Consider the following 19,264-nt stretch of genomic DNA (forward strand, 5'->3'; position numbering starts at 1 on the left):
CGTCATTTGTCACTTTATTACTGTAGACTTAGCGTTTTATATTGTGTAAACTAGAGAATGCAATTATTTGTCATTTCTGGGCACATTTTAGCTGATAGGCTAATGCGGAGAACTATGATTACTAAACAGGCTACGTTGAGCCGACAGAAGGTTGTTTGTTTAACACCCTCCCTTTGTTGATATAAATCCATATGTTGAAAGTATGTTGTCTTTCAATGCGACCAGTGTAATGGTCCAGAAGTCATGCTACATCAGATTAGAAGTTGGAAAGATCAAGGACCAGTGGGACACTACCACTTTCTTGAAACGCGGTGAACGTAACTGACTGAAATTTTGCGTGTGAAACTTAGGTAGCCTACTAGTCAATGTCGTTTATATTAATTTGATGACGAAATTTTTTGTAGTTTGAGCATGACATCAAAAGATTCTTTTTCGCTTGTTGAAGTAAACAGGAGTAGTGAGATTTCTTTTGTGTTTTTGGTTTAACAGGAGCTCTGCGGGAAATAGTTTGTAGGCTAGATTGAGTTAATCTTTATAAATTGTACATTCATTAAGCAAAATCTGCAAAGTTAATTTTTTTCAAGTTTCGGACTCAGAATATTTCAAAACGGCCATCACTCAGGTACTAGTGGGACTTTTTGTTCAAGGACCTGTGGGATAGTGCAACACATAAACTGTATGATGGTATTCAACAAATTTTTCGCCTCAAAAGACTCTTATGGGACATTCAAACAACTCCAATGTGTAGCCTACCGGTATCTAATTTTGTCTTTAGTAGCCTACTGTTTGTTTTGTAATTTGAAAGTTTTGCTAAATCGATTAATTAAAAATTATTTATTTTAACGTTTTGTTGATGCGAAATATCGTAACAAAGCCTTGTAATTCACAAATCCATGCATGATAGCAATGTAAAAATCTGTTTTTCATTTGCAACAGGTTTTTTGGTTCACTAAATTCACTTTTAAAGTGTCCCACTGCTCCCTTAGGTTAGGCACCAGTGGGAGACGTTAATGTAGCATTTAAAACTTAAAACTACAACAGGAAAACGTTAAAATTACTTGTTGAAATGTTTTGAAGATGTGAGTAAAAGGTGGAACTTTATAAAAATCATACCTTGATTCGCATTGTTAGTAAATTATTTGATTTATAAAAAAAAAGCTATTTTTCTCCCACTAGTTCCTGATTTCCCCTACCTTAAAAAGATAAGAAGTGAACAACTTGTTGTAAATTTAAGCTATGCAAATCAGGGACTAGTAGGAGAAAAATAGCTTTTTTTTATAAATCAAATAATTTACTAACAATGCGAATCAAGGTATGATTTTTATAAAGTTCCACCTTTTACTCACATATTTAAAACATTTCAACAAGTTACTTGAAATGAAGGAATTGAAGTAAGCTTGGTTTAGAATCTTTATCTTCGGACGACTGACAAAGCCTTTGGTAGGTTATTCTTGTAGTTTCGCATCTAGCCTAGGCCTACTTGTAGAGGTTTTTGACGCAGGGCCGATTACTGAGATTGACAGAGTGAAGTTTTTGATTGTTGAAGGGTTGTTGCCGGAAATTCTTCCATCCATTAGGTGCCCCTAATGGAGAACAGTCCTTAAAATGCGTTGCTCAAGTGCACACCCCGAGAGTCGAACCAACGCCGCTTGATCTTGAAGCTTGTTCGTTCACAAAGTTGCGCGCTAACCAACTGAGCTATCGGGGCGGACCTTAGGCTACACACTTCTCATCTTCTGTTGTGAAGTAGTTCAGTTTATTTTTTTTGCTGGCAAATAACAAAAATGCATAGGCTACACAATAAATAAAAACAATTCGCACAGCAAAGATGGCAGCGAAAGACCAAAAGTCAGTCTTAAGTAAATTATAATTTCCAAAGCGCATATAAACATCTTTAATACCTAATAATTAGCCTAATTCTTTTTCATGACATTTAATGCATAAAACACCTTGTATTTCTGGTAACTTCCAGACCAATATACCAGTCCTACGACAAAGGCTGACTGCCGGTAGGTAGCCTAGCCTACACGGCCAGTTTGAAAATAAATGTAGCCTACGGTACTAAACATTGTTTATGACCTTGTCTAAACATGTTTTTGGCAACGTCAGGTGATTCTTCATTATCTGCATGATTCCACTTAGGCCTATAACTTAGTAGTTTGTTTAGAGCACAGGTTCCCAACTTGGGGTTCGCGGACTCCTTCAAATAGTGTAAAGGGGTCAGTGTTTTGATATTGGCTGTATGAATTCTTGAAAATATCAGCTAAAGCTATAAAATTATTGGCTGTTGTTTTTTTGTAACATTTTCTTTTATTTTCCTTTCTATCTTAAATTTTTCTGAAGGTGTTGCGATCGTGCCAAATCCTTCAACTTAATTCGTGCTCAAGCACGTTTTAACGTTCACGTTTTGTCGCTTCCACCTTTTTCTCGACCTTTGCTATGTTGACATGTATAGCTTTTTTGCTGTGATGGTCAGAAATGAAAACAACTGAACTGAACATTTCGATGGTGAGCGCAACGAAGGAGAAAGAATTAAATATAAATCACAACAGACCACTGTTATCATCGTTTTTGTTGTGTCTTATTTATTCTTATGCTTTCATGTGCTACAGACCTTTTTCTGGAACATTCAAGTCTCACATGTTTTGTTTGACATTTTATTAAAATTTCCAGCAGCTGTCATATGTAGCCTAGGGGCCTATGATGTAGGCTATTGGATAAAACATTTCAAAAACTTGTTTGTACCAGAGGCCAAGAATATCTTGTATCTAATATCGGCAGCAGTGGCCGAGTGGTTAGCGCGTTGGGCTCGCAGTCGAGAGCCTGCATGTTCGACTCCAGCCACCCGCACTTGCTGTTGTTTCTCTGGGCAAGAAACTTTACGATAATTGCCTCTACCCAGTGATCGATTTCGAGTAATGGGTAGTACCAAATTTAAGTCATAAGTAGAGTAGACAACCGGAAACAGACATTGCAGTCGGCTGCAGCGTGGGTCAGGTGTACGTCGGAAGGCGTACACCGATGTATAGCGCTCAAGTCCGCTTTCCCGCAATGCAGGATAAAGATAATAAAACAACTAAAACAACAACAAAACAATCCTAAAATCAGTGCTAAAGTTGAAGTTAAAATTATCTCCTTTCCTCCAAATATAAAAAAAGATCAAATAGGCTGTTAGCCTACTTCTGTACTATATGCTACATTGATAAAGCTCGCCAACTGCGAACATTTTTTTTGGTTTGGATTTTGCAGTAAAACACAATAGGCTAATGCCATTACAGTAGACTGTGTGTGTATGACTACGGGGATGCGTAAAAGTGTGATATAAATGCAAATAGTTTGTATGAAGCTGCTTAGCCTATATTTGATCAAACGTAAATTGAAATTTTCAGCTAAAATCTAGGCTATCTTCAAAAAAGACATTAGCCTACGTCTCAAAAAAGAAAGTCAATGTTAGGCCTACCTTGTTTTGTTGTCATAACTGATCAAACGTCTTTAGCCTGTCTGCAAAAATTTGCTTTGCATTTTGGATTCAGACCTTCATTCTGAGATAAACTCACCCCTGGATAGGTGGAGTAGGCTAACAGATGGGGGGGCCCTGGGCACTTTTAGATCGAGGGGACTCGTAAAAAACGTTGCAAGGTAACTTGAAAGTCAGGGCCTCTGAGAGAAATTTTTACTGGAGGTACGAAGAGTCATTCCGGGCCCCCTCTCACTTCGGGCCCTCTTTGTCTAGGGCAAAAGGCGTGATGTTTGCTTAGGTATATTGCACACTATACAACATTTTACTGCAGAATTGGACATCAGTGCGCAATAATAGTATCAAGCTGCAATAAAACTATTATTTAGTGTGTTTTGTGTTGGGCATATCATGTGATCTGTCCCCCGCCAATTTGTGTATCCTGCATGGAATTCGTGTGTCAGTTGTTGATGGTGCTGTTGAGAGCAGCGCCGTTGACAGGATTTCTCGGGCCCGGTACCAATTTATTTTCGGACCCCTTTCATCTACAATGTTATGAATATAAAGGTTGTGTACAAACTTTTATTGATGTCGTTTAAGCATATGGTCATTTAACAAATCTTGTGCAATCTTAAAATTTCTTGAACCGCAAAACTTACTGTCTCTATCTAGCGGTTCTTTTTTTTAACTTTTATTTGTCACATGGCGCTAGAGTATTACTTCCCAATTCCATTGATGTTTCACTGGTCATTCTAGGCTCACCAGAAGAGAATTTACAGCAAAGGTAGTGCAAACAGTAAGAAAGTGTTTAATTTGATTTGGAAAAGGTGTTTGGGCCTCGGTCAAACATTTGCTGATTGCTGCAATCTGAAAAGCGGTTTTGGTCTAATTTATAGTGCAGAAATTGAAATAGCAATTTTCTTACCTGTGCCATTTCAGTTTTAAAGTTTGAACAAATATTAGCCTGTTTATTTTGAAATTCGTTTTTCAGGTATTATTTGTGGTTAGGGAAATCACTGTAGGCCTACTAGACTAAATTCTTATTTTCCTGTTTGGTGGCTATTTTACCACCAGAAAGCTGAAGTGGGCCCAGTACTCAGAAGGGGCCCGGTACTTTACCATTTAACTGCTGAAATGGCTGTTCCTCTGATGGCAAATCCTTTAGATCTGATTGTATTAAGATCTTGATAATGTTTGAAGTTGTGGGAAATTTTTTAAATCCGGGCTCCTTAAATATTCCGGGCCCGGGTCCAAAAGTACCACCTAGACCCCCCTGGTTGAGAGGTGTCGCTTGTACAGCTTTAATGTAAAATTTTCAAACGTTTTGTTTTTTTGTTGATAATGCAAAAGTACACGGAAAATAAAAGCAAAAAGAATGGCAATGTTCAAAAGTGACGTAGCCAAGGAGGAGGGGTTTGGGGGTTACAACCCCCTTTTTGGCACGCATGTGACGTCACGATATTGAGAATGATGCTTTCAGTCTCTAGAGCAGGGGTTCTTAACCTTTTTTCCCTTATTACCCATTTCTGTCCAGATCAAAGTCCCATTACCCAAAATCTAATTTTATCTATTTTGCCGTATTAAAGATATAGAACAGCGTTATTCAACAAAAATAACATTTAATGCAAAGAACAACATCAATAGTGTCAGTGAGACATTTGTTCTTGTTTTTTGTGTACAATCGATGCAATATTGGGTGCGATTTTGGATACTGCACAACTCAAATCTGACTCCAGATCTAACAGCTTGTTTCGGGATTTTGATTTCAAAGCAACAACACTTGAAATTGCTGATTCACAGAGATAAGTAGAATATATATAGGTTACATAGTCAATAATGTTAGTGATTTTTGCGCAACTTTTGGATATGCTTTCCCCAGAATTTTCCCAAGCTTTCATCTTCAAAAGAATAGGCCTATAGCTCGCTCGTCTCAACACTAACTCTAAATGTAGCCTACACTTGGCTATACTACTTCAAACAGCAACGCAGCCATCAAGCTTGCTCATAAAACAACTGTAAATGAACTGATTAGACAAGAAAAATCTTATCATTATGTCACAAAAATAAAATACATAAAACTGGCGACAAAAATGATGAGAAAATAAATTACTATATGACGAAACAATTTTAAAAATGATAAAATATCACTGTGCTTGTTTGGTTGTTTTGAAGGGACTCAAAACATCAAAAAAAGTGTAAGTAATAAAGCAACTTTACCACTTACAGCTGTGACATTGTTTGTTACATCTATAATTCTATATATTCTGGTTCAGCTGATTACCCACCTGCTATCTTCAAATTACCCACATGTGGGTAATTACCCATAGGTTAAGAACCACTGCTCTAGAGTCTAAAACAAAGTTTGCCTAATTTTAAACGAAACTCCATTAAAAGAGCGAGTTTTGCCAATACCAAACATTCAAATATCTCAGCCAGGAATTAGCAACAAGAAAACATAGACATAGCTTTATTAAGTTACCGAAAAATTCCCAAGAAAACATGATCTTATCCTTTTGTTATGCCACCGGACATCACCATTTTACAGGAATATTTATACTAGGGGATTTATACCCACATTTTTGTTGAAAATGCTCCAAAGCAATTTTTCAAAATTTTCTGGGGGAGGCCCCCAGACCCCCCGCCGCTGGGTGTCGTCTTTGGCGAGGAATATTTTGGACCCAAAGGGATTGTGACGTCATTTGGAAAAAGGGCCTAAAAAGGGGTTTCCCATCATCCGATTGATGGGGAATTTTTTTTGAGCCATCTGCATAGTATAGAGAAGGTCTGAACAAAGTATCAGCTTGATAAAAAATTTTCCCACAAACACCACTTTTTACGGTCCCACGACTGCACTATAAAGGTTGTGTAGGCCTACAAACTTTTATTGATGTGCTGTTAAAATGAGAATGACACATGCCGTTCAAAGTAGAAAATTAAGAGGAAATCATTATATTCTCAAAGATTTGTTTTATCCACGAACTTCCCCAACTGCACAATTACGCATTAGGAATTTCTCCGTAAACCGCGAAATTCTTGCTCTCAATCACGATCTTTGTCTGTATGATTAGAGTTGTTACAGTTTTCGGCTGAAATTCATTCTTTGTAAAGTAGACGCAAGTAGCTCGAAGTAATTACCACCAAAAAATATATATTTTCAGAATTAAAAAGTGGTTAAGAAAAATATTTCATCGTGGTTAGGTAAATCACTATAGCCTACCCGGAAGGGGGCCCGGTACTTTACCACTTGACGGGTGAAGTGGCTATTTTAACCTCTGATGGCAATTCCTTTAGATTTATATTAAGATATTGATAAAGTTTAAACTTGCAAGGAATCTTTTAAATCCGGGCCTCTTAAATATTCCGGGCCCGGGTCCAAAAGTACCACGTAGACCCCCCTGTCAACGCTCCTGTTTGGTAACACATACTAAAAGAAAGCAATACTAGGGCGAAGCTTTTGTGGTAGAAGAGGTACCACCAAGTCAAAATAAAAAAGCAATAAATGAGGCCATCGGTTTAAATTTTCAGGTTGTAATTGAAGACAATCTGACAATACAGGACACTTTCTGAGTTTGCCTTATTACTTCTTTGTTCTCCGTGACGTGGCTTGCCGGCGGACTTGGGCGTTTCACTCTTAATTGTCGCTTCTACTGCGTGCCGGGAGCCGCTGTGTGTGGAGAGACCGCTTACCTTTTCGTGTTACATTCAGTATTGGTAAAAACAAGCGAAAGATGCCAGGACGCCTTTACGAGATGTGTGTACAAAAAAATTAGCTTTTTATCTCCACTTCAGACTCAATAAATCAAAATAAATAAAAGAATGCAAGTGACAGGAAGAAGGAGGGATTGTAGGCAAGCATTAAGCTCTTACTCTTGCGACCAAATAGTAAAAAGTCCCATTATTCGCTATTCTATACAACGTATTGGTTTCGCCGTGTTGATCAGAAGTAGGCTACACACAAGCTTAACTAAACTTCTAGTCAGACTAGCAGGCCTGGATTAACCATTGTGCTAGGGTGTGCTAAAGCACAGGGGCCCCGCAGACAGAGGGCCCCACTTTTCCTAAAAATGAAATAAATAAAACAAATTTTTCCTGAAAATAATTTCCAAGAAAAAAAATCAAGAAAAGTGGGGCCCCTCTGTCTGAAAAAAGTAACACATTTATCAATATATCTTCCCCGTCACGTGAAATAAAACTATGGTTCTTGTATTTTTTCTTTGGCAACAAAGACTTGGCAGCAAAGAAAGCCAGAAAAAAGTCGTTCGACTAAATTTCATGTTAGTTTTCTAAATCCTATTGGTAGTTAGTAGTGAATCCAAGAGCAGTTAAAAATAGAAATTCAGAATAACCTTTCATTGCAATTTGCAGTGTAGTGTGCAGTACTAACAGTGGTCCCTTGCTACAATGTTTTCCCTTTCACGGTTTCGTTGATTTAATGTGTGTGATTTTGCATCCATTATAACGTAAACATTGTTGACTTAATTTGCACATGCTTATTTAATCATCGATCACGTGCTATTTCAAAGTTATCTAACTTACCTAAGCAAGGCTCGGTTTCCTCTGCAAGCGAAACCAGCTCACTTCCTTTACGCTCCACGTAAGCTGGTAAGGGCCCCCATAAAATTCATTAGCACAGGGGCCCCATTTTACCTTAATCCGGGCCTGCAGACTAGTGGTTTTTACCGACCACTGACAAGCCAACGATATGACTCCATGCCGGTTGTCGACAGTTGATACCATCCCATGCTCGATTTGATGGCTAAACAAAATCACCGATTAATATTAATACGAACCCTTTTCAAAGCAAAATACTGCGCTTTCATTATTATTTAATTAGATACCACTTTCATTTATAAGAAGCTTGCGATAGATCAATAAAGTGATGTGAAACCTACAACAATTGCAGGAAATATAAAAACAACCACAAGCGCTTCAAAGATAATTATGTTCATACCATACTGACAAAGGTCGCCATGGTTCATAGGCCTACATTTCAAAGATCAAATTAAGAAATTGAAGCATCATTTTTAAACAGGGCAGCTTCGTTGAAGAGCGACTAGTTCAGTTTCACTTCAAAAGCAAATTTACTGAACAGAGTATAGATAAATTGTAACAAATACTTTGTTAAACTAATTGCCCATGCGTACAATGGCCAGCAAGCATGAACCAAGCTTATGATTTCAACACATTGACTGCTACGCTGGTTTTCAGAAAATAGCACAAGGCAAAGTTCAGAAGTAGCAGGTGTGAAAAATTTTCACCACAAACCCAACTGAAATTGCAAACTAAAACGAAATCGTTGTCATAAAGCACGGCTGATATAGTCAATATGTTGCGCAATAACGAGAAATACCAAAGCTATCGGGGACCATGTGACCGAAACATCTAGAGGAAAATTCCCAACCACATTAGGGAATTTTTGTAGGATTGCAAGTGAAAAGCCGTAAACACTTCAGACATTTTAAGCTCTTTATTGTCTAGCGACATTGAAACAATCCAATGGGCAACTTTTGCTGGATGGGAGAGCCGTGCTCAGCCAACAAACATCTTGCGCTGAAACCGTTTTCTTTGTATTGAGTTTAATGACATATCATCAGCAAGTGAACAAATATCACGGAAAAAGTTGCTAGAAAAGTTAAGAGCTACACCAATACTGTAACAGATCTTTTACCGAACAAGATATGCTCCAGTAGTTTCCAAACTTTTTCAAAAATGGGTCAAATTCACGATTTTATCAGGGTTAGCGGGCCGACTATTTTTCGTATTAAAAATACAACGCGCACAGTCACGTTTATTTAATCTAAGTTTCTTTACTCAGTATCACATTTTTACTGTGACATATGAGACCATTTTTGTTGCATAATAGTTATAAAATTTCGAGCAAATACAGAAATATGAGCGTGATGCAGAAATCGGACTAACTTGAGCTTCACTGGGTACAAAATAATTAAACCACTTGTAGAACTAACGAATGCTTCAGAATAGCCTTAATCAATCCCTTGTTAACAGCGCTGAAGGTGAACTAGATTTTGGCCACCTACCATTGTAATCCCGGTACAGTGCAGCCGCTGTTACCAAATTAGATTTCTTGCATTAACCCAATTAAACGAAATTACCAAGCATTCCGAGAAAAGCTTGTGGGCCAAACTATTCGCAGGCCGAATTTGGTTCACGGACAGGACTTTGGGGACCGTTGATATAAACAATTTCTTACATAAAATAAATGTGAATATAGAGTTTAAATCACATATAAAAAATAACGGATGTTGAATTACAATAAATGATTTCTAGTTAAGCATATGATAAAGCCAAAACCCTTTAGCTGCCACGGGCTCTTTAAAGAGCCCAAGCCCTAAAAATACACACTGTTTGCAATCACCACAACTCTGGTCTTTGTTTGCCAAACTGCATGGGTGTTACTTTTTTAGAAAGAGGAAGACTTATGTTTTCTAAAAGTTGAAACAAATTGCTAGGTTTGTATTTGAATTTTTTCTGCAATTTTCAATCATTTACAGCGAATCTTTATTTTTTGAGCAAAGTGAAGTTTATGCTGTTCTTTCCTCGCATAACGCATAAACATCACCGTGACAACGTTTGTCAGAAAAGCGTAACACTTGCCTGACATCAAACGAAAAAAATAAATAAAAAAACGCAAAATTGTTGTATTTTGTGAGAAATTTTAGTCATTTAAGGCATTTTCAAAAAAAAAAATACACAAAATTTGTAAGCATATTTCAAAAGACTGTAGAAAATGCAACAACTTTCATTTATTACTTTTTTTCTGGCAGTCACCGTTCTCAAAATACAGCAGTTCAAAATCAAAGCCTTGCTCAAGCTAAATTCTGAATATGTATCAAAAAAAGTGTGGCAGTTAAAGGGTTAAAAATGGTCGGATACATAAGTCACACAAAAAAGAAGCTAGTTAATTTTAGTGTTTAAGAATAGCTGCAATGAATGTCGTTCAAATGGACATCGGGTTAACGTCTGTCATGCTATTGTGCAGCGGTAGATATTGACCGTTCATCTGTAAGAAAATTGAAAACCTAAAAAACGTAAACATGTATGGGATAAAACAATACAATCGAGAAATTTATGAAATTCTTCACAAAATGTAATAAAAGGCCAATCAACAGATCATTCCCATATAAACAATTAAGCTACCGGTTCTTATAATATGACGTACAGTGTAAAAACTGTACAAATCCAGAGGAAAACACTAGAATTCACTGTAAGTCAAGAATAGATAATCTAACTAAAACAGTTAGTTGAACTGACGAAAATTAAATATACGTATTAGCGAAAAAGACTACCGGACCACTGACCATGTTACTGAAACAGCTATTTGCCTGCTGCTGCGCTGCTGTAACGGTAAAAAGCGCAAATCTGGATTGAAAGCAGATGCATTTGACACAAAGAACAACCGGTGGCGTTGGTGCCGACGCTTGCTGGCCGAAAGCAATATGATGCTATGTACAAACACAGGATAGAAAGATAAGCGATATTTTTCTAGGTCAATATCGTCCAAAACCAACCTTGAACAACCCGCAAACGACACGAGAAGAAGTCGATCACCAGCCGTTTTCACACTGATTGAAGTTGGTTTGATGAAATGCAGACAAAATTAGCAAAAATACTAATAATTTGAATGACGTACTTGCAACACAACAAAACTTCATAATAGTTTCAATACAAAACCAAAGCAATCCAAGTTTGTCTTATAAAGGTTTTTCAAAGTAAAAAAAAACGTAATTAAACGTCAATTCATGATGGGGAGCTAGGATACGTATCACGTGCAAAAACCAATGGTGTCATTTCTTTGCGACGAGTCAACTTTCCTGGTCTTCATCAGCAGTTTTTGTCGGTCTGAAACAAAAACTAAAGTTTCAAGCGTAGTATCGAAAACGTTTCAGTTTGTAAAACCAAATAGCTGACTCTCACATTAACTTGTTTGTTAATTTATTTTGAGAAAAAAATTCCCTAACTCTGAAAGGAGTTGATCAGAAGTACCATTGCTACCCACACACATAGACATGTGCTGACGTAGTTCGAACACGATACGGTTGCAATTTCCTCTTAAAATTTAAATGCTTGACTTTCATTAGCTAGCGTAAATGTGACATAATTACATGACTCAACTTAAAAAATACTACTTTTCTCTGCTTGGTTATTGCCTGCTCATGCCGCTTTGCATACAATATACAAAAATTGTATCACCTAAGCTGCATTTATAAAATGTTTTCAAACGTCTATTCTCAGTAACAGTAACGAATGAAGCTGCCTCAAAACAACAACTCATAAAACTCTCAAATTTTAAACCAAAAAACTTCAATAAAATATCGTTGTGAGATTAAAGTACGTGCAAGAATAAACTAAACGCACTTGACTTCTGTCTCGCCATCAATCGTGGTGTCCGCTTGCACGCTTCTGAATTGCCGAAGGTAGGGCTGCGCTTGCATGCTCTGAGAAACAGACATCAAAATAAAATATTGGCATGGGACAGAATTTAAACAAAGCTTTAACATCGGCAGATAAATTACTTGGTAGTGGCCGCATGACGTATTGCTCTAAGGGCTGTGGAGTCGTGAAGTCAGTCGGAGGGATTTTGACATGTCCGGACTCCGGAGTCTGAGTCATTAAAAAACGGCTGTGGTAATAGCAAATTGCACTAGCATTCGGAACACAGTTCCCTGGTCATGTGCTATGACGAATGGTGTTGAAGTCAGTGAGTCGTTCTTTAATGCGGCTCCTTTGTTTGGCTTGAGATTGCCGGCGGTTAAGTTTCTGTGTCGTTAGGCGTTTTAACACCACTGTAATTCGCTATTACCACAGCGAACTCCAGCATCAGGCTAAAACATGTCGCTAAAATCTACAATGTGAAATAAACTTTTTATTTGCAATTACATTTTTTCGAAATATTGTTTCTCTTTTTCCGTATTGCGCTTCAAACCTTTACCAGAAAAAACAAGTGTTGGTTCTTGTCAGTTTAGTGAAAGTCGCCGTTTCAATTTTGATTGCAAATTTAGTGAAATATAATTTCATTAAAAAAGAAAACGAACAAAAATTCAGACAAGTTAACTTTCTAAAGTCTAGCAACACTGAAGCCTAAGCGGCTAGTTATAAACCGAAGAGTCGGAGTCGTATATTTTTCGCCTGATTCCACAGCTCTGATTGCTGTATCACATAAAATGGTGTAAGAATAAATTTCCCAAGAATTTAAAAACAACAAATCGTGGTAAGAATCGCGTTTTAAAAATGACCACAAATTACAGAATAGCCTAAATATATCTAAAGTTACATATATTGATTTCCATTAAGGATATGCTAGGGGATCTCCTGACTAAGAAGCAGCGGGCCAGCGATTCTCCATCAAGTATCAATTAATCATTCTTTATTACAAAATACATATAAAATCAGCAGAGCCCTATTGGCATATGCATTTCGCTCTAACTTTAGAGCATCTTTAGTGCCTAAAAAGCAAACATAAGAAAGCAAAACCTAAAAACTGTCACTAAATAAATAAATAAATGAATCTGCAGTAGCCTAAGATACTGACCAAGACTAACTGCCAAAACTAACTGGTAGAATACTGCGTAAATATTAACTGGCTGCGTAAAATATTTATAGGCAAATTTAAATTATATTTAAACTAAACTACACGAACCTAACTACTATGACAAAATAATGATGACAATGCGCAAAAACAAACCAAGGTTGATGAGAGTCGAATGGCTAAAGCAATACGTACAAATTACAATTACAATTTGTTACAATTTGTTTACAAATTGTAATTTGTAACAAATTGTAAACAATTTGTAAACAAATTGTAACAAATTGTAATTTTGTAACAAATTGTAATTGTAATTTGTACGTATTGCTTTAGCCATTCGACTCTCATCAACCTTGGTTTGTTTTTGCGCATTGTCATCATTATTTTGTCATAGTAGTTAGGTTCGTGTAGTTTAGTTTAAATATAATTTAAATTTGCCTATAAATATTTTACGCAGCCAGTTAATATTTACGCAGTATTCTACCAGTTAGTTTTGGCAGTTAGTCTTGGTCAGTATCTTAGGCTACTGCAGATTTATTTATTTATTTATTTAGTGACAGTTTTTAGGTTTTGCTTTCTTATGTTTGCTTTTTAGGCACTAAAGATGCTCTAAAGTTAGAGCGAAATGCATATGCCAATAGGGCTCTGCTGATTTTCCATGTATTTTGTAATAAAGAATGATTATATCTAAAGTTTATATGAAAGATGCGTTATTCTCTCGTGCTCTAAGCAGCAATCGACCAACATTGCCAAGTGACGTTATTGAGAGTTCTCGGCCGGTTTGCACATGAAGGTGGCATGGTAAGATTTGTGTTTTGCTTAGGAAACTCCAGGGAAAAGTGAAAACTCTGCTAATTCACACGACCGATGTTTAAGCTAAAAAAGAGCATAATGAAAAATCAACCACTACTCTGTTAATGTGGAAACAGAAATATAGAACAGCCGCAGTAAACAACACGAGCCACTCACCGACGCATGACGGGGTCCATGAGACTGGTTGTTGTAAGAAATTCCCGTTGGAGTATGTTCTGGGGAAACCTTAAATTTAAAAGAGAAATCAAAACAACTAAAACCAAGAAAGCAAAAAAACTAAGTAGTGTAAGTCTCCTCGATGCTACACGTAAACAACCAAGAATCCGAAGAAGATCTGGCTAAGCATAACTTACCAAATCTCACTAGCCACCCTACCTATGGTAGCTGTGCTATAAAGAACTCTATCATCGGCTGTAGAATGACATTTTTATGAGATTTATACCCCTGAAATAATTTTATTCCACCTCTATCACAATGTCATGATTTTATTAAACTCGTTGAGAACACAATGTATGCGCTTAGTATGAAAATATTAAACATTGATGAACCAATTCGGCAAAGCTAATACCATATCCGGATTTAGCAACCCAAAAATATTCTAAAACCGTTAAAACATCTCTGGCATGAAAAGATGTTAGGATGTGTAATAGGACAGACTTTTCTGAAAACTTTTCTAAAAAATGGCATAGCATTTAGAACACTGTACAGTGTACATATTTAACATTAAGACTACAACTTCATTTCACAAGCGCTAAAAGTCATTAACAAAAGAACATGCAGAACACGCTTGATACATAAAAATAAAAAAACGAAGTGATTCGAAAGTGATTTCTATAGTAAACATCATGAAAAAAACAATTATTTTATATGAAAATTCAATCCTTTCATATTCAAATCGAATGAATCAATACAATGCGTTGACTAACTGCAGACTGGAATCCGATTCTGCGTGTTGGTTCATGAGGATGGGAGATTTGGGGGTGTACACTGACGGATGCTTGTCTCGCATAAGCTTGGTTTTCCATGAGTGGAAATTCTGCAATTAAGATAGAGCAAAAATAAATTTGAAACAAAAACTCTTTATAAAAAAAGTGATATGCTCACCAATGGTTGAAAATCGCTCATATTAGAGATGTAGGACGTTCAAACGTTTATACATCGATTTCTTGTGTTCTTCTGGTGACTGTAGGTAGACTGCACTATTAGAAGAGGTTGAAATGGTAACTAGCTTTTTATTTCTGACGTTGCGTCAGTCAGTACGACTGACATTAAGAAGGGGGCTGAAACAGGTAAAACTACCTGTTAAGCAGCAAATGGCACAACACAGAAGCATATTAACAGAACTAGAAATTAATAATTAAGAACGCAAGAAATTAATCTACAGTACAGTATATAATTATAATGCCTGGTGAACAGTCCCATTATGTATTTGTTCAAACGTTTATTAGCATAACGCAGATCGAAACGACGCAGCTGATAAAAGATTTTAACTGCCGTCAATCCACAAACGCTAGTCTTCCGTGAACAGTGGCTTGAGACTCAAGTAGTTTTAATACAAATGTCAGACTAAACCATTCTTGTAATAAGATACAATGTAGTAGAGTGCGAACCTTGATGATGTTGCAATGGCGGTCGTTCTGAGTGCCAAGCGTTGGAAGAATAACCTTGATGTTGTTCGTTCAAGTCGGTCGCTTCTAATGTGGAAGGTTGGAGTATAGGTTGGCACGCGTTGGCATGCATTCGCTCATTGTCATGTGAATTCAAATGCAAACTACGCAACTTTGCCTGAAGTCTAAGCAATTTGTAGAAACATGGATATTAGTGGCTGCAGTTGCTCAAACATTCGGGAAAACTGAGCACTCGTTTTAATATTCGAGTCTCATTTTTCTAATGAGTGTTTTTAGTTCCAAATTTATTCCATTAGAAACGTCAATGCTTAAGGTGCCCAGTTGCGTAATGATTTCCTCAAACTTTCGTGATGTTAGAAAATTAAGTTTTGAAAATTTCGTATAAAAAGTTGTGCTTTTTTAAAAGTAAAAGTAAAGTTATCGTATATATTTGTCGTTTTGCTGTAGTAGTATGAAACATCTTCCGTAATGCACTCGCACACATACTTTTCACAATCGCCTTTAAGTTTCTCGTTCTCTCCTTTCAATTTTTCATTTTCTCTGTTTTTTTGAATCTTTTCGTTACGTTCACAATCAAAGTCATCTTGAAACACTTTCTGGGCAGCCAGAATATTTTCATCTGAAAAATAGTAGTCCCTTAAGCGGTGATATGTTTTATAGACCAATGAAAGGGCACTGACGCAAGAAGTAGAAACAGTACTTACTACTACGTTCCATGTAAAAATCTTTCTCCTTTATGAGCTTTTCCTTTTCGTCTTCTAGTTTCAACACAGAAGCCATGCTTTCATCCAACTTCATCTGAATTGTCTTGAATTTTGAAAACAAATTTTAAGATTCATTATTAAATCAAAGAATCAAGTTGAAGGGCAGTACTCACACCAAACCAACCTGGACATTACAGAACGTGGACTGATTGGACTCTTTAAAACAGCGTGGTCCAGCTTTTATTTATCGCGGATCATCAGATGCAGTTAATTGGTTCATCTCAAATGCGTTTTTTGGCCATACACAACTTTTCTGACCAAGCCGTGTCTACCTGGGAATCTGGGATGTCACTTTTTGTTGTTTGCTTTTCAACAAATTAAAAAAAAATGACGCCAAACATGCATCTTTGATTAAAAATGGACCAGAGAGAGAACAAGATAATGGTGGAATCATGTGGAAAAAGAGTCTATATCATATGAATGAGAACAGCGCAAGGTAAAATGATGTGTAACATATGTGGAGGCCATCTGCCAGCACAGGCATGACTGGTTGATGATGATAATAAGAGAGAAAAAACGTTTTTTTCTTGTTGCAACGCATGGAATATGTTTCACTCAGTGCATTTCCAGAAGGCACTTCTTGCAAATTTGCAAAATATTGAGCCCACATCTACCGCCTGCGTGATTCCCGCAAGCAGACAAAGACAAAAACTTTTTATTTTATTGTAACAATAAAAATACAATCCAGAACTAAAGATAAAGCTTTGGTAGAGAGTTTGCTTTGTTGAACCATAGAGAAATAAAACAAAGTAACTTCAGCGGGTTTAACATGATGTATTACATACACAAATATAACATAATTAAAATAAACTCAAACGTTTTCGACACGTACATGTGTCCTCATCAGGAATTACATATCTGCAATATAAATAAAATGAAAATTGTAAGGTAAATTTGACTTTGCATTATAACTGTGACTGTATACTAACGACACTCCAGACTGAAAAACACAAACTGAACGAGTGACACAGGAATAATTACAAGTAAATTATACGGTGGAAACAGATCACATGAGGTGTAAACTACAGGCATTTGACAAACAATTAGAACACACACAAAAGGAACGATGAGCCACAGGCGAATAACTGCCGGTTGAGAGACGGATTATTACGTTTGATTCTTAAGGCTTCCATGATCTTAGTCTGAAATTCAGATCTGCCTCGAGAGATGATTTTAAATTGGTCGATCGAGACATTGTCAGTGCACGTTTCACAAGAGGCGATGTGCTCTTTAATAATCCGTCTCTCAACCGGCAGTTATTCGCCTGTGGCTCATCGTTCCTCTTGTGTGTGTTCTAATTGTTTGTCAAATGCCTGTAGTTTACACCTCATGTGATCTGTTTCCACCGTATAATTTACTTGTAATCATTCCTGTGTCACTCGTTCAGTTTGTGTTTTTCAGTCTGGAGTGTCGTTAGTATACAGTTACAGTTATAATGCAAAGTCAAATTTACCTTACAATTTTCATTTTATTTATATTGCAGATATGTAATTCCTGATGAGGACACATGTACGTGTCGAAAACGTTTGAGTTTATTTTAATTGTGTTATATTTGTGTGTGTAATACATCATGCTAGAACTAAAGATATTTTAAAATATCTACTGGTAACCAAATAAACAAAGTCTGAAGGTTTACTACAAAACAGAGACCTCGCACCGTTCAGTAGATACAAAGTTGACTAGGGTCAAGCGGGGTCAAATGGGACGCAGGGGCAAACGGGCCATTCTGTTACTCTGTTTACTTATCACATTTTTTTCCTACTTATTCTTTTCTAAAATCGGAAGTTAATAGCTCATTTAAAAGCTGTTTTCCCATAGATTTGCATCATGTAAAACAAACACAGATCTACATTTGGAAAATATACTTCAGATGATGCAAAAAGTGGCCAAAAAATGTGAAAATATTAAAATTTGAAAATTTACAAAAAAAACTTTGGTATACCACAAAAACTAATTAAGCTGGAATGAAAATTTACTGAACAGCATACACCCCAAAATGCTGAATTAGTATGTTGAAAATATTAATAGTCCCACTTTTTTACTTTTTGTAATTTTTCTGTTTAAATAAACTGGGGTCAAATGGGTCACATTGACTTTTTGACAAGTTATAGCTCAATTGCATAAGTTTTTTAATTCTATTTAATTTATATGGTGTTTTTTTAGGTAAACACTGATAAACAAACCTATTATTATTATTAGACATACATAGCTGTTGGTTGCATGCTCTAGACATGCCTTTTCTCTTTGAGCAAAAAGAAAATAGAAAGCATAAAACTGAAAGTGGTAAAGGCTTTGAAAAGTCCAAGATTTGAGAACCCTTCTAAACGTGTTATTGTGGACTTGATGACTGTCAATAGGAAAGAACTGCAGGACTTCATCACAGCAAACAACACACGATTTAAAAAATCACTGAACTGCATTTTGACTTTTTGAGTCAACTCAAGACCCACCTCTTTAGGAACCCAATGACACCTACATTGCTACAACATCGACTCTACTTGGCATGAGAGTTGTGAATGACATCTGAATGTGGTGTGGCAAATACAAATTTGAGCGTGATGAGCGAATACAATTTTCTGCACACCAATGACAAAGAGCAAATACAGTTCCTCCTCATGACAGTCTAAAATTTCAGACAGCTGTATCCAGATAGGAATAAGTCATGGCTTACTGGAATAAGTCTACACTGATGCAATAACTATAACTAATAACATTCTGGACATCTGTCAACACTGAACTAATTAATTTTGAGTAATTTTGTCATTATTTTCCTATCATGTAATCCCGTGTTGCTATTAGTGTATTCCGTGAAGCTTTCAAAGTAGGTAGCAACCTTAAAAATGTTTTCAGTTGCCCCAAAAATTTGACAGGATTATTTTTTCAGGTATTGACCCGATGCGAGAGGGTGCCCGATTTGAATTTCAAACTTTTAACTTTTCCCCAATTTATGAATCACCCTATTGTATAGTATCCTAATTTAATTGTCAACTATAGACCCTGCTGTTTGACTTGGCCCTTTCTACCAGGGTTGAGAAAAACCCGGTTTTTTTTAAAAAAG

At 36.6% G+C, this 19,264-nt stretch overlaps 1 protein-coding gene across 1 annotated transcript in view; it reads right to left on the reverse strand.

The window, feature by feature from the left end:
- Window positions 1-8,247: 8,247 nt before the first annotated feature.
- Window positions 8,248-19,264, reverse strand: part of LOC145769000 (uncharacterized) — a 35,612-nt gene continuing 24,595 nt past the window's right edge. Inside the window, exons 7-13 of the mRNA XM_082580601.1 lie at window positions 16,147-16,249; window positions 15,929-16,061; window positions 15,425-15,606; window positions 14,741-14,850; window positions 13,971-14,039; window positions 11,834-11,913; window positions 8,248-11,317 (exon numbers count right to left, since the gene is read on the reverse strand). Of these exons, the coding sequence (XP_082436727.1) occupies window positions 11,281-11,317; window positions 11,834-11,913; window positions 13,971-14,039; window positions 14,741-14,850; window positions 15,425-15,606; window positions 15,929-16,061; window positions 16,147-16,249 (714 nt within the window). The 3' untranslated portion in view covers window positions 8,248-11,280. The remainder of the gene's footprint in view (window positions 11,318-11,833; window positions 11,914-13,970; window positions 14,040-14,740; window positions 14,851-15,424; window positions 15,607-15,928; window positions 16,062-16,146; window positions 16,250-19,264) is intronic.

This window comes from Aplidium turbinatum, chromosome 4, assembly GCF_918807975.1.
Source record: "Aplidium turbinatum chromosome 4, kaAplTurb1.1, whole genome shotgun sequence".
NCBI classification, from domain to species: domain Eukaryota; kingdom Metazoa; phylum Chordata; class Ascidiacea; order Aplousobranchia; family Polyclinidae; genus Aplidium; species Aplidium turbinatum.